Source organism: Trichoderma atroviride, chromosome 5 (genome assembly GCF_020647795.1).
Source record: "Trichoderma atroviride chromosome 5, complete sequence".
NCBI lineage: Eukaryota > Fungi > Ascomycota > Sordariomycetes > Hypocreales > Hypocreaceae > Trichoderma > Trichoderma atroviride.
In genome coordinates this window covers 2,895,786-2,908,063 of record NC_089404.1, presented here as the reverse complement: position 1 = coordinate 2,908,063, position 12,278 = coordinate 2,895,786, and the positions used below count along the sequence as shown (strand labels likewise).

Sequence of the window (12,278 nt, the reverse complement as noted above, 5' to 3'; positions counted from 1 at the left end):
CCATGGTGATCTGTTTTGTCTTTTTCATTTATGTAAATGTTTCTCACGCTGATCAAAGAACAATCCTCTTCCAACCTTTGCATTTCATAGACGGCGACATAATAGGCCATGACGGCTTCATTTACTGTAGGAAGCTCACAGTATTTATATATATAATTTTGGATGGGAGCTTGTTTGAAGTCTGATATGGATGCGACTCTTGGTGCTGGTGTAATCTTTTCGCTTTTTAGATATTGCTGAAACCCATTGGGATCGGCTGGGCAGAAACTCTTCTCTCCACTCGCTGGAAAATAAATATAATCGATCCGAATCCCAGACAACTCGATCTTTTGTATAACATTTCCCCACTCGTCAAAAGCATATTGGCTTGTTTCCGTACGCGAACTTCCGTCGGCGTTCAAGTAAACCGTCTGTATTTTCTTCGGTAACTGACATGTAGCAGGTTGATGTTGAAACGAAGCATCATTCAACGTATGATACCCAATGTCTGTAGTAATAGAATGTTTTCCATGATGTTGTCGGGTGCAGATGAGAAGGTGGAAGTTGTTATAGACATACTTCGTCTGTTGCCCACCTAGAATTTGTGCGCTCACTGAGTACTGGTAAGTATTTCCAGCTCGATACAAGTTATCTTCTCCTTGCTTCCAATCTCGGACACCCTTGTAAGCAAGGAAATTCTGATCTGAGTAGCTATACTTGGTGACTATGGGCGGCTGCAAATTTCCTGGCCGAAGAGTATGCTGGGCTATACAAGGTATATATCGATATGACCCTCTATTCGGCATTCTATGGCCCTTTTCTTTGTATTTTATCTCTTCAATAAGTCCAGCTGGGCTTTTTACTCCGATAAGACAAGTAATTTCCCCGAGCGTTTGGTATGTAAAACCCCAGAAACCTTCGTCTAGTGGCAACTGAAGTTGATCTAGCAGCTTGGCACTATTTTGGATGAGAGTCAACGTGCTCGTCTCGATGGTACCAGGAGCTCGAATTACTTCTGTCTTAGACTTTGTGTACTCTATCTGAAGTAGCATTCGTGACTTGTCTTGAATGGTTTGAAGTCGTGTCTGTCCTTCCACTTGAATCCAAGACAGTTGAAGGGCGCGTCCATTGGGGGCATGAAGCTCGATCGGCACCGCCTCATTGAAGTTATTATTGTTGTGAGATAATACTTCAATCCTTCCACTCTTATGAATAAGGTAATAATCAGAGCCTTTCTTCTTGAATTGAAAGTTCTTCAGCTTTTGATCAACCACTGTCGCGGAACTTCCTGCCTCTGCGACTTGAAAATGTTCTCCCGTTGATAGTATAAGAGTGTTCGAAGCTCGACTATACGAAGAAAGGTTGAACTTCCAGCCTTGTCCAAAGCCAATGTTGTCGGAGTCCAAAGAGTTATAACGGAGCGAAAGTTGTAGAGAAGGACAGTTCAGTGCTTCGCTTGGTACTTGATAGAGTTCCAAATTGCGCCAGTATAAGCCGGTTCGAAGGTCTACCCCATCCTGATTTGGGCCGCCAAAGTTGAAGACCTGGGAGAATAGAGGGTTTTGGGCAGACATAATATGATTGAGTCATTGAAGCTGTGCAGTGCAATTCTGGGAGAAGGTGGGCGAACTGAATGATGGTGGACGCCGCAGTATGCTCATTTCACTTCGGCCATGTTAAATAATAGCGTGGCGCAAAAGAATAGCATTCTTATTTGTGTAGGATACAGGAAAAATCCTATTTGCGGCTTTCAGCGATACCTTTCATGGACGAGAAGATTCCCTATAACTATTATGACAATCTTTCCAGGGCTTTACTATAAGCTGAAACTGAGAGACCAGCCAATGGGTACAGCGCCCGCTCGGCATTGTGCAAGCTGAAACTCCACCATCAGTGTAAGACTCGACGATCGGTAAAAATATTGACAGTCATAGCTAGTCATTTCAAGCATGCAATGAGGATAACCCATTTATCTCATGACCTACCAAGAATGGTCTCCTATTAAGTGTTTCAAATCCACCATAAACTTCCAGCACCTTTTGCAAGTTCATAATATCGCATCACTCATGATTTAACATTTTACTGAGAATCATTTCGTAAATATGAAATAGCTTCGGAACCTTGAAATATCTTTGCCGAATTTTTAAGAGCACATTTGTTAAGACTTCGGTAAGTCAGCCGTCAGCTACCACGCATCATAGCTGAATGAGCAAAGACAAAATTAGCGTGTCGGCAATACCGAGGTGCCGCTGACTCTGAGAAACACAAGTAGAAATTATAAATACCTGTGGAAATAAAGAGGTCCAGCTCCCTGATCCTCGCTCGTGTGTCTGGTTGAAAACGGAACAAGCTAGGCGCATGGGAGTGTTTTCAGCTTTCAGCTTGTACGGTGCGCCACTATATGCGCTCTGAGTTTTAGTTCTACGAGACGCTCTTATCACCGCCTGATTTTGCATATTTCATTCTGAGAATCTGAAAATCGAATAAATAACACAACTCAAGGACTGCTTTAAGGGTTATGTACCACCGCTAGTCACTTAAATCTCCTCGTGGATGAGATGGCGGATAACTTGTGGAACCGCCATGTCGTTTTCCCGGTGAGACTCGTTAGAGTCTAATAGCCCGCCTCTACATCTGTTGTCCCTTCTCTCTCTGTTGATACAATAGGGAGGTAATTTAAATACATGTTTCACTGTTTCTAAGATAAACCTACAAATAGCCATAATTAGAACGATAAGCGATAGAATTTCGAGAGGCAAGATCAGCCAAAGAGATCCTTTTAAATCAGCTAAGCATATCCGCTAACCATAACACCCACATAAGTTATATTGTATTTATTGATCCAAGTAATAACAGTTTCAAAATTGAGGCATTTCTCAAGTCATCCCGCTTTCGTCGAAGGTCTTAAAGTCTTGGTGTCTATAGATCTCAAGTGGAGAGACTCGACAGCGAACACAGGGTAAAGCTACTCAACCAGCTAAAAGGGCGCGTTCTTTAAAGGCAATGCTTTCCAATAAAAATCATTCAATAGTACTGCTTCTGAGAATCTGCACAATCTTTCATCTCCTATTCCGACTAATAGCTGTGACTTGGGATGGATTTGCAGGCACAAGAGCTCCGGCATTACTAATTGCAAAGTAACGTGCTGCCTCTGCACCGCAGTTATAACTGATGTGTAATGTTTTATCATTAATAATGCCATTCAAGACATTCTAGATTTCCATGGACAAATAATGCTGAAAGCTCGGCCTCTAGATTGGTGGCTTTAAAGCGATCTTCATTCCACGTCTACAATATGATAAATGATTAGTGAACTCCATAGACCTGTAGTAGAGACGCGTGTATTCTTCAGATTGAGGTACACGCCGGGTCTCACTGGAAAAGAGATATCCCAAGTACAGGTAGATGTGTTTCTTTTTTTGTTTACTGAACATTGCTGAGTAAACCCATAACTTTGGAATGAAACGACCAAATCTGGCAATGTTTTGTACGAGTTGAAATACTGATCAGTAATCGTCAGATGCCCTCAATGCTTCAATTCTAGCAACACGTTGCTCTATGATGGTATTGAAGATACATATATATTTGCGTGTATGTCTCTGTGTAAAGCAATACGACCATTATACATCATTCGAAACTGCCAAACTCCCTCTTTTTCTACACACCCTCCACGAAATTCATCATGGCCTCACAGCACGTCTCCAAGGTATTTGTTATTGGAGGTACAGGAGTTCAAGGATTTCCTATTGTCAAAGCTCTTGTTAGCGATAAGAAGTATCAAGTTCGAGTATTGACTCGAGATGCGACATCCGACCGTGCTAAAGAGCTTCTCGCTCTCGGCAATGTGGAACTACTCCAAGGCGCGCTGATAAGCGAGGAAACTCTTCGTAACGGTTTCAGGGGCTATGATGGAGCATTTGTCAATATCGACGGCTTTAATACTGGAGAGAAGGCTGAAATGTTTTGGGCTATTCGTACGTACGAAATTGCCATTGAAGAGGGCATCAAATTCTTCGTGTATGGCAGCATCCCCTACGCACTCAAGCAAGGTGGCTACGACTCCAAGTTCAACGCCGGTCACATGAACGGCAAAGGTAGAATTGGACAGTGGATCTTGTCCCAGAATGTCGACAACAAAGAGAGAATGGGTGCCAGCCTTTTTACAATTGGCCCATATATGGACATGACCGTTCACTTTGGAACCCCCATGGCCCCCTCAGTCGAAGATGGCGTTGTTACCTGGCGCGTACCACTCGGCGACGGCCTGGTGCCTATGGGCTGTCTCGAAGACTGCGGCCACTACGTCCGTTGGCAATTCGACAACCCAGAGCGTGCCAACGGTATGGATCTCATTACTGCAATTGCACCAACGGGTTTCAATGAACTGGCGTCTGCATTTGCGCGTGTTACCGGTCATCAAGCACAGTATATCGATGTATCGTTGGATGAGTACTGGGAAAATGGAGCAATGTCTCGGATTGCTCATCTGCCAGCTGGTGTGGATGCTGAGCCAAACGACCCAAGCACCATGACGGTTAAGCAAAATTTTACAGGATTCTGGAATGCCTTTAAACACAATCTGTGGAAGGTTGACTATGATCTCCTGGATGATATTCACCCCAATAGGGTCAAGAGCGCAGAGGAGTGGTTCCGTCTGCAGGACAAGGCAAAGCAGGCTTCTGGGGGACAAGGTCTTTGGGAGATGGTGCAGCCCGAAAATGCGACGCCACTTTTCAAGCGAGTGAGGATTAGGAAAAACTGAAAACTTAGCAAATCAATAGCAACAGCAATTAGTAACTAGTAGCTAGTATTTATTCTTGTATGTCCCTCAAGTGGTACTCTACACCACTCGTGCAGTACTATCTATGGTGGGCTTACTTCGATCTAATGGCTTGCAAGGAGTATTACCTAAGACATATGATAGTATGGGCCTTGGTCTACATAATTAAATAACATTACATAAAGGCGGGCTGAGACTTTTTTCTACCTTTGTTTCCCTTTTACGTCGCCTGTGTGTTCGTATAATAGTAGTAACTTGTCTATAATCGATCAACATTAAGTGTTCAAGCAGGTGGGTAGCGCAGCATTAGCATCTTTTTTATCACTACTTCGGGTATCCTGATTCAGTAACCTGGTCTTTCTTCCTTCTTTTCACAATCGATGTCCCTCTGGCGGTGTAGAGGAACATTGTCACGAAGATAAATAGACGGCATCTAAGAGTGCCATGACGCTCCATTGAGGCCGCCATTGGACCGAAAACGAAAGAGGCCACGGTGACTCTGGATCGATGAATGCTGAAGATGGGCAATCTGTTTTCAACTCTAGTGTTTGGGAGCGTGCACATCGTAATGCTATGCTTTCGCAAAGAGCGCGTATGCAGCCGTACTCCCTAATTTGAGCTAGACGTATTGTGGCCGAGATAATAGAGCAAAGTTCTTAAGGCAAAAATTGTATAGCCATCCCCACTCAGCAAGGAACAACCTTTGAAGTTTCTCCCGAGCTGTCGGTAATCATATGGCACAAGATTTTTCAAGGATCTTTAGATCGGGTGGGAAATCTGCCTCGGGAGCAAGGCAGTGCTCGGTTTGAAGGTAATGACGTTGGGATCTGTGAGTAAGAGCCATTGCTTTCCAGCAACAGCCTTCCGTATTTATTGAAGCTCAATACTGTAGTAAAAGGAAAGACGTGGAGACAATTGTTAGATGGCGAGCTTAAAGGAGGGTACATGCCATTCATCGTATCTTTATATTCCCATCACTGCCAACAGTAGAAAAGATGCCATACTATTGAAAGTGCGTGTACATATTGCTTGATATTGTGAAGAAGACGAAAAATTGGAATAGCCTAGAAGCCGAATTAGGAATGAACTGGTGTGATGCATTCTATGGGCAGAAATGAACTCCATACGGGTTATAACTCAGGGTCAGTGCTCAACATTACTAGGTAACGACAAGTTGCATTTGCCAGTAAAGGAGAGCAGCAAGTTGCAGTGGCGCTTACTCTCTTTCTCTAGAGCTCACAATCTAATCTCGTACCCATCTTATGGTAGCTTCATAAATACATCCAGCATCTTTGCATAGTTTGGTGTGCCCAGTCCCGTAATTGGGTCCCAGCCTTCTGCTGCCTCGAATGCCACAGAGTCACATATCGATGTATTCCCCTTTGTCACATCATTAAACATCTGCGGATTCTCATAAAGCACTGGATTCACAAAGCCCACTGTCGATTTTCCCACTGATAGCCTTTCGTCGTTGATGCGGTTGATTAAGGCTGCAACAATTGGCGTCGATGCACTAGTTCCGCCTTGAGCTTCTTTTTCTGATCCAGGGCCGTAGACAGTGAGAACATTCCATCCCAACGCGGCGACATCGGGGAAACCGCGACCTTGGTCATTGAAACGGTCACGATCGAGGTCTTGATGGTTATTCAGGTAATTTTGGACAGCCTTATCTTGATAAGCCGGGCGAGAGTAGTTCCAAGAAAAGCCGCCAGCAGAAGCAAACCAACCCAGATTTAGACCAACTTCCTCAAGGCCAGGGAGGAGTTGGGTAGCACCAACAGTGAGGATATATGGGCAGCTGCCAAAACTCAGCGGTTAGCGAACTAAATATAGTCTTTTGTCAACTCGGAAGTAGCTCACTTTGCAGGGTATTGCGAGACGGCGTGGTAAAAGTCAATGTCTACAGTATCACAGAAGTTGGCTGACGCCGAGCCAAGGTCTGCTGTAGATGAAACAATCGTAGTTCCCATGAGCGATAACTTCATAAACCTGACAACATACCATGCATAAGCAGGCGGCTTCCAAACCATTAGAGGACATTTCTAGACAGGCTTACTCGTTGCATTGTCTATGCATATAATTATATGGGAGCAGTTCTTCCTCCCACCCATATGATAGAGAATATACATTCGCTCTTTTGGCTGTTCCACATTGGGGAAGTCCTCTGTACCAACCGGTGGGAATTCCCCCATCTGGATTGCTGGGATCCTGGTTATTGTCGGGATACGTTGGGTCGACCTCGGGGTCATTTCCAGTCTCGCCAAATGCTGTGTAGTTGCAATATGACTATGATCACCAATCAGTTTGGTTTTTAATTCAAGGGCCTCTGAACTTGTAAGCAGCGGTAAAAGATTGAAAGTGCACCTACACCGTCAATAGCATTCAGCCAGCTCTGGAACATTCCCCTGTGCGTGTCACGTCCAAATGAGGTATAATAGTCGTCATCAACTTGATATACCGTTATATTCTGTGGGTAAACCAATGGCAATGCCATTTGAACATCCAAGTCTGCTTCGCCGCCATCGTTAGACTGGTCGAAATGGGCTACAGAGATGTCAATAGTAATGTTTAAAAGTGTGGTTTCTGGCGGGATATCCGTGTAATTGGCTAGGAATGACTTGAGTGCAGTTGGGCTATACCAAGATCCAGTTTCGAACATGCCTAGAGAATTTTCAGGAGCCTTCTTGCCCCCCTTGGGCACACTGTAAATATATTGTATGCAGGCTGGTGTGATGAAGTCCAGGTCATCACACGGACCAGCATCTGCTCGCTTGTCAAAGGCATCCCGTGTGACGAGTTGATCTTCTATACGTGTATCCCGCTTCATGGATCTCTTCTTCATACTCCCAGCAAGAGCGACGCCAGGGTAAACAAAGTCAATATGTCTTGCAAGATGGCTAGGTATCTTATATCTTTTCGCATCAGTTAGCCATTTCCGTGTTCCAAAAATCGTTTTAATTGAAAAGCGTACTCATCACAAGCAATAGTACTACGAGACTCCGATCCATGCTGGAACTCGTGGTACTCGGTCTGAAGCAGTTCTTCTGCCTCTTGGGCTGTGGCATCAAAATGAACCCACTCGTAGCCTAGTGAATGGTTGATTCTGTCTTCAGAGATACCTGAGCCTATGAGCCATTCTCTAATCGCTTCAATAGAATCATGTGATGGTGAAAACATTTCTGTTATTCGCTCTGCCGTCCAATGCTTGCCATAATTCTCCGAATTGGGGTCTGATACGTCCATGAGAAGATCGTGACCTTGATCCAAATTGCGTTGGCTCAGGCCGATCCGCAAGGGGATAACATCGTGCGGCTCGAGGCGACTGCGCTTCTCCCAGTGACGATGGCTTTGGATATTACGCCGTTCGTGAGTGATGTGTATCGTCGACGGCACAGCGCTCACGGTGGCTGCTGAAAGCAGAATCAAGGCCGTGGAGGTCAACAGCATTACTGCGTTCAGAAAATACTAGATTGAAATGTTCTCAAAGAAGGCTTGACTGTCGGCTTATGGCCCGAGACAAATTGAACAAAATGATCAGGGAAGTTGTTCCATGATATACTTGACAACAGCCTTTTTCATCGTTTTGTCTGTAGCCTTAGACTCTCAGATGGAATGATGACCAAGATAGATGTTTACAAGGCTGCATGGCTGACAGACTGCTTACACATTGAAGGCTTCGTATTACTACCAATACAGATAGGGACGCCCAAGGAGGGCATCTTCATGAAAGTTCGTATCTATATGCAATGCCGTCGTCGTTGTGAGCCAAGTCTCATGCAGGGGCGTCAATGACAGGGAGATGAAACACATGATTACGTAGCTACTAGGCACTTACCTCCTTTTGACCTTTCAACACATGCATTCTCAGCCGGATATAGTGTAACATCATAGCTGCCGTATGCAAGAAGTCATGAACAACTACTCCAATAGGTCCTGTCTATACGAGGTTTCATTCAGTCGAGGGCGACACTGCCAATTGCCGCATTACCAGTGGCTCCAATCACTAGAGATGATTAATCTTGACGTTTAGGCTAATTGCAATTTGACTGTTCAAGTATCAGTTTTATATTCGACCCAAATTTACTCTTTGTAGAAAATGCATCTTACTGTTTGTATATAACATAAGAATGACATTCTTTTCATCTTGCATACAACTAGGCCACGCCTAGCATTATGACTCGTCCAAACGTCTTGCCTTCCTCGGAAGATAAGCTTCAAAGCCTTATTAAAATAAGCCGGATGTCTTATACCGGCTTTTCCGGAATCAAGTAGTATAATACATTAGATAATAAGCATACAATTAGGGGGAGAAGAGAGCCAGTATCGGCATGTGCGTGTGGAGAAGCAGTTGAGAAAGTGAGAGATGATACCAATTGAGAGTGTCACTCCTAGTAGTGAATTGATACCTCTTTAGTTACAAGCGGCTTCAGGCAGCTAAAAGAGATTGATGAGTAAAAGAAAAGGGCAGAGACCGTCATTAACATAATCTTCAGGGGCAACGCTAATTGATACGGCGATTACTAAACTTGCTGCCAAAAAATGCCGTGCCACGTAAAGGTATATAGTTATTCTTAGAAAAAGGCATAGATAGGAGAATTGCTTACCATTCTCTCTTCCGATCGCTTTCAGCTAACCCAGGCGAATCTTAGTGCATTACCGCGGCCGAACTATGGCTGCCCAACAGCATGATAGATAAACAGTCTTACATCTCTGTAGAAAAGTAGTTTCTTTCGGTGCCAGCTTCCAGCTTTTGAGGACATTTCATCTTATCGCAGTACCATTGGCTGGTATTAGTCGTGTCGTCCGGTTCTTTTTGCTCAGCAAAAGGGGGTCGTCGGTTTGACGGAAAGTAATATCCAGTACTTGCAGAGCCTCATCTGGTGCCTCAAAATGTTGGAGAGAAGAGGACAAGAGATAGTTGAACATCAGGACATTTGGCTGATCCAGAACTTGAATTTGGGCGGTATCAAGGTGCCTGCAATAGAGAAAGCGTTAAAAGCTAAAGAATCCCTTTGCCCTTGAACCGGCATCTCTCAATTCCTCTTCCCAGCTGGCTGTACAAAAGGAAAGTTTAAAGAAGAGAGCCTGATAATGATTACAACAGCTACAATCATAGGCATGAATAAGAGAAATTTGAAAACCCTGTCGCTTGTACAATGTCTTGTGCCTCTTCTTTTGTACACTAACCTACGTACAATAAAAAGTGGCGCCCACTCCAGAGGCCAGTAGGTGGCTGATTGATTAGGAATTACTAAGATATGCGCAGCCTCATCCCATAGGGAGGTGTCAAACTAACAGCTTGGCAGGAATTAAAAGTCAGAATATGAGCGATGTTAGAACTCCTACTATAATGCGTGCATGATGTGGGTATAAAGATGGTGGCAGCCCCTTAGCTTCGTCTTAATTATGGTAGAGGTATGAGTGGTAGCGAGCATCTTAGGTAGCAGGGTTAGTTTACCAATCATGTTTGCTCCAGATGTAAATCTTGAGATGCCCAAAATGAAAGACATTCACTCGAGGGAAGTATTTGACGGGACCCTGAATTCTCCACTATCTTTGGTCGTATGTGAATGGCCAAAGTAATCAGTCTCATGTGGCTTCTCGGAGATACAAAACGAGGACAGAGAGTGCATAGTGCTTGTCGGCGATTGCAAGTCTCAGTCTGTCGTTCAGGCACGCTTATATTTAGAGAAATGTGTATTACTTGTCTCCCGCTAAAGCATTGATCAAGAGAAAATGGGCAGAATGAGTCACGCGGCTGATCACGACGATTACATAATTGCTACATGATAAGACTTGGATTTTATTGTCGCGATGGACAATCGCCGCTACGGAAAATGTTGCTCTGGATGTAAGTCTGATATCGCCAGCAATCAGAAATGCTCGTTTCGGGAACAAGTCTTTGTGGCGCAGTCAAAGACTAGGCTCCTGATGGAGACCGTTGCTTTTAATGTGGCCATTAAAGCAAGTAGCTGAATTATCATCAGCTTCAGCCGCAATGTTGCCTTCGCTATTAACCCATGTATTTCGGCCTCTTTTCCGCGGAAATGGCATTTTTCCAGACGTGCAAGTCTTCCAATGCAAAGATTAGTCCTGAATGCCCACTATTGCGATTTCATTCATGATCGTTCCCAGCACGACTGAGTCAAGATATAAGCCTTCTTTTTCCGCCTGTTGACCGTTCTCTATCTTCTAGATAACACCAAACAACGCTACCCATATTCGAGCTCCAACACTACTTGCAATTAGTTTCTTCTTTAACTCCAACCATCATCTCACCCGCTATTACAATGGCACACTCAATCATCTCTCCTTCAATCCTTTATTATGGGACACCAGTTGTGCTTATTACCTCTGAAAATGAGGATGGACCGGACAATATTTGTGCCATTTCGTCGGTCTTTTGGCTTGGCCACCGCTGTATTTTGGGGTTCTCATCCGAGAGTAAAACGCCACAGAATATCCTCAGAACAGGCCAATGCGTGGTGAATCTCCCAGATGACAGCATGGCTCGCCACATCAACCTATTGGCTACTACAACTGGCTCGAAGGTCGTATCAGCTTCAAAGCTCGAGAGAAATTATCGTTACGTTAGAGATAAATGGACCACGGCTGAGCTCACCGCACAACCGTCTGACCTTGTTCGCCCAGCACGAATTCAGGAGTGCCCTGTCCAGATGGAATGCGAGCTAGCTAAAAGCCATACGTTGATGGAAGATTTTCCTGATCTCAAGGGAGTGGTTGTGGCTATTGAGCTCAAGATTCTCCGAACTCACATCCTGGAACACCTTCGAATGCCAGGGTATCCTAATCGAATTAATCCGGATCGTTTGAGACCAATTTTCATGTGTTTCCAAGAGTTTTACGGGTTTGGGGATGGAAAGGTGTCGGAGAGCACGCTGGGTAAGGTTGATGAAGAAAAATACCGAGGGCTCACCCGGAGTAGCAAAGTTGCGCTTCCCGGAGATGGAGATAAGGAGGCGGTTGAAGAGAAGTGGAAAAGAATGCAGAATGATGTTGAAGTCTAGGCTTGTATAGCAAGTCCAGGCTGAGGATTGCTAAAGGCGGGATGTTTTGTGCTTTGTGGTGAATTTCAGAATTATTGGCACAAAATATAGATTTAGATAAGAGTACATCTACTGTCCCTAGTGTAGTACCTCTATTTACAACTTTACTATTCCTGGTCTCATCTGTGTTGTCTTTCACTTACAGCATCTGGTTTTTATTCCCTTTTCTTAATTAACAACGGAGACATTACACCTAAACTATGATCGCAAGAGGTGGTAATAAGTACTTGTCCATGTAACATCTATCTGGACATCATAATATGCGACTATATGACATCAAATTTAAAGTGTTAAACTTAGAGACAGTCCTTTTAACCTCAATAGATGAGGCCCTGAATCTTCCATCCTCACGATTAGACATAAAATTCTCTACATCTACGATACCAACAATGAACAACGCTTATATTTTCGATCTAGGAGTATTAGCCGCAAGACTCCTCAATTACTCTCTA

At 44.1% G+C, this 12,278-nt stretch overlaps 3 protein-coding genes across 3 annotated transcripts; 2 read left to right on the top strand and 1 right to left on the bottom strand.

Annotated features, from left to right (window-relative positions):
• Window positions 1–3,661: 3,661 nt before the first annotated feature.
• TrAtP1_010173 (uncharacterized protein) lies at window positions 3,662–4,741 on the top strand (the record flags this gene model as incomplete). The annotated part of the gene is made up of 1 exon (XM_014089541.2): window positions 3,662–4,741. The coding sequence occupies one exon, from the start codon at window positions 3,662–3,664 to the stop codon at window positions 4,739–4,741; it is 1,080 nt and encodes a 359-aa protein (XP_013945016.2).
• Window positions 4,742–6,019: 1,278 nt separating this feature from the next.
• On the bottom strand, window positions 6,020–8,206 carry TrAtP1_010172 (uncharacterized protein; the record flags this gene model as incomplete). The annotated part of the gene is made up of 5 exons (XM_066114593.1): window positions 6,020–6,557; window positions 6,620–6,748; window positions 6,816–7,045; window positions 7,128–7,671; window positions 7,731–8,206. The coding sequence occupies 5 exons, from the start codon at window positions 8,204–8,206 to the stop codon at window positions 6,020–6,022; spliced, it is 1,917 nt and encodes a 638-aa protein (XP_065970689.1).
• Window positions 8,207–11,033: 2,827 nt separating this feature from the next.
• Window positions 11,034–11,787, top strand: TrAtP1_010171 (uncharacterized protein; the record flags this gene model as incomplete). Its single annotated transcript, XM_014089897.2, has 1 exon — window positions 11,034–11,787. Exon 1 carries the CDS (start codon window positions 11,050–11,052, stop codon window positions 11,785–11,787), a length of 738 nt encoding a protein of 245 aa, XP_013945372.2. The 5' UTR covers window positions 11,034–11,049.
• Between the last annotated feature and the right edge of the window lie 491 nt (window positions 11,788–12,278).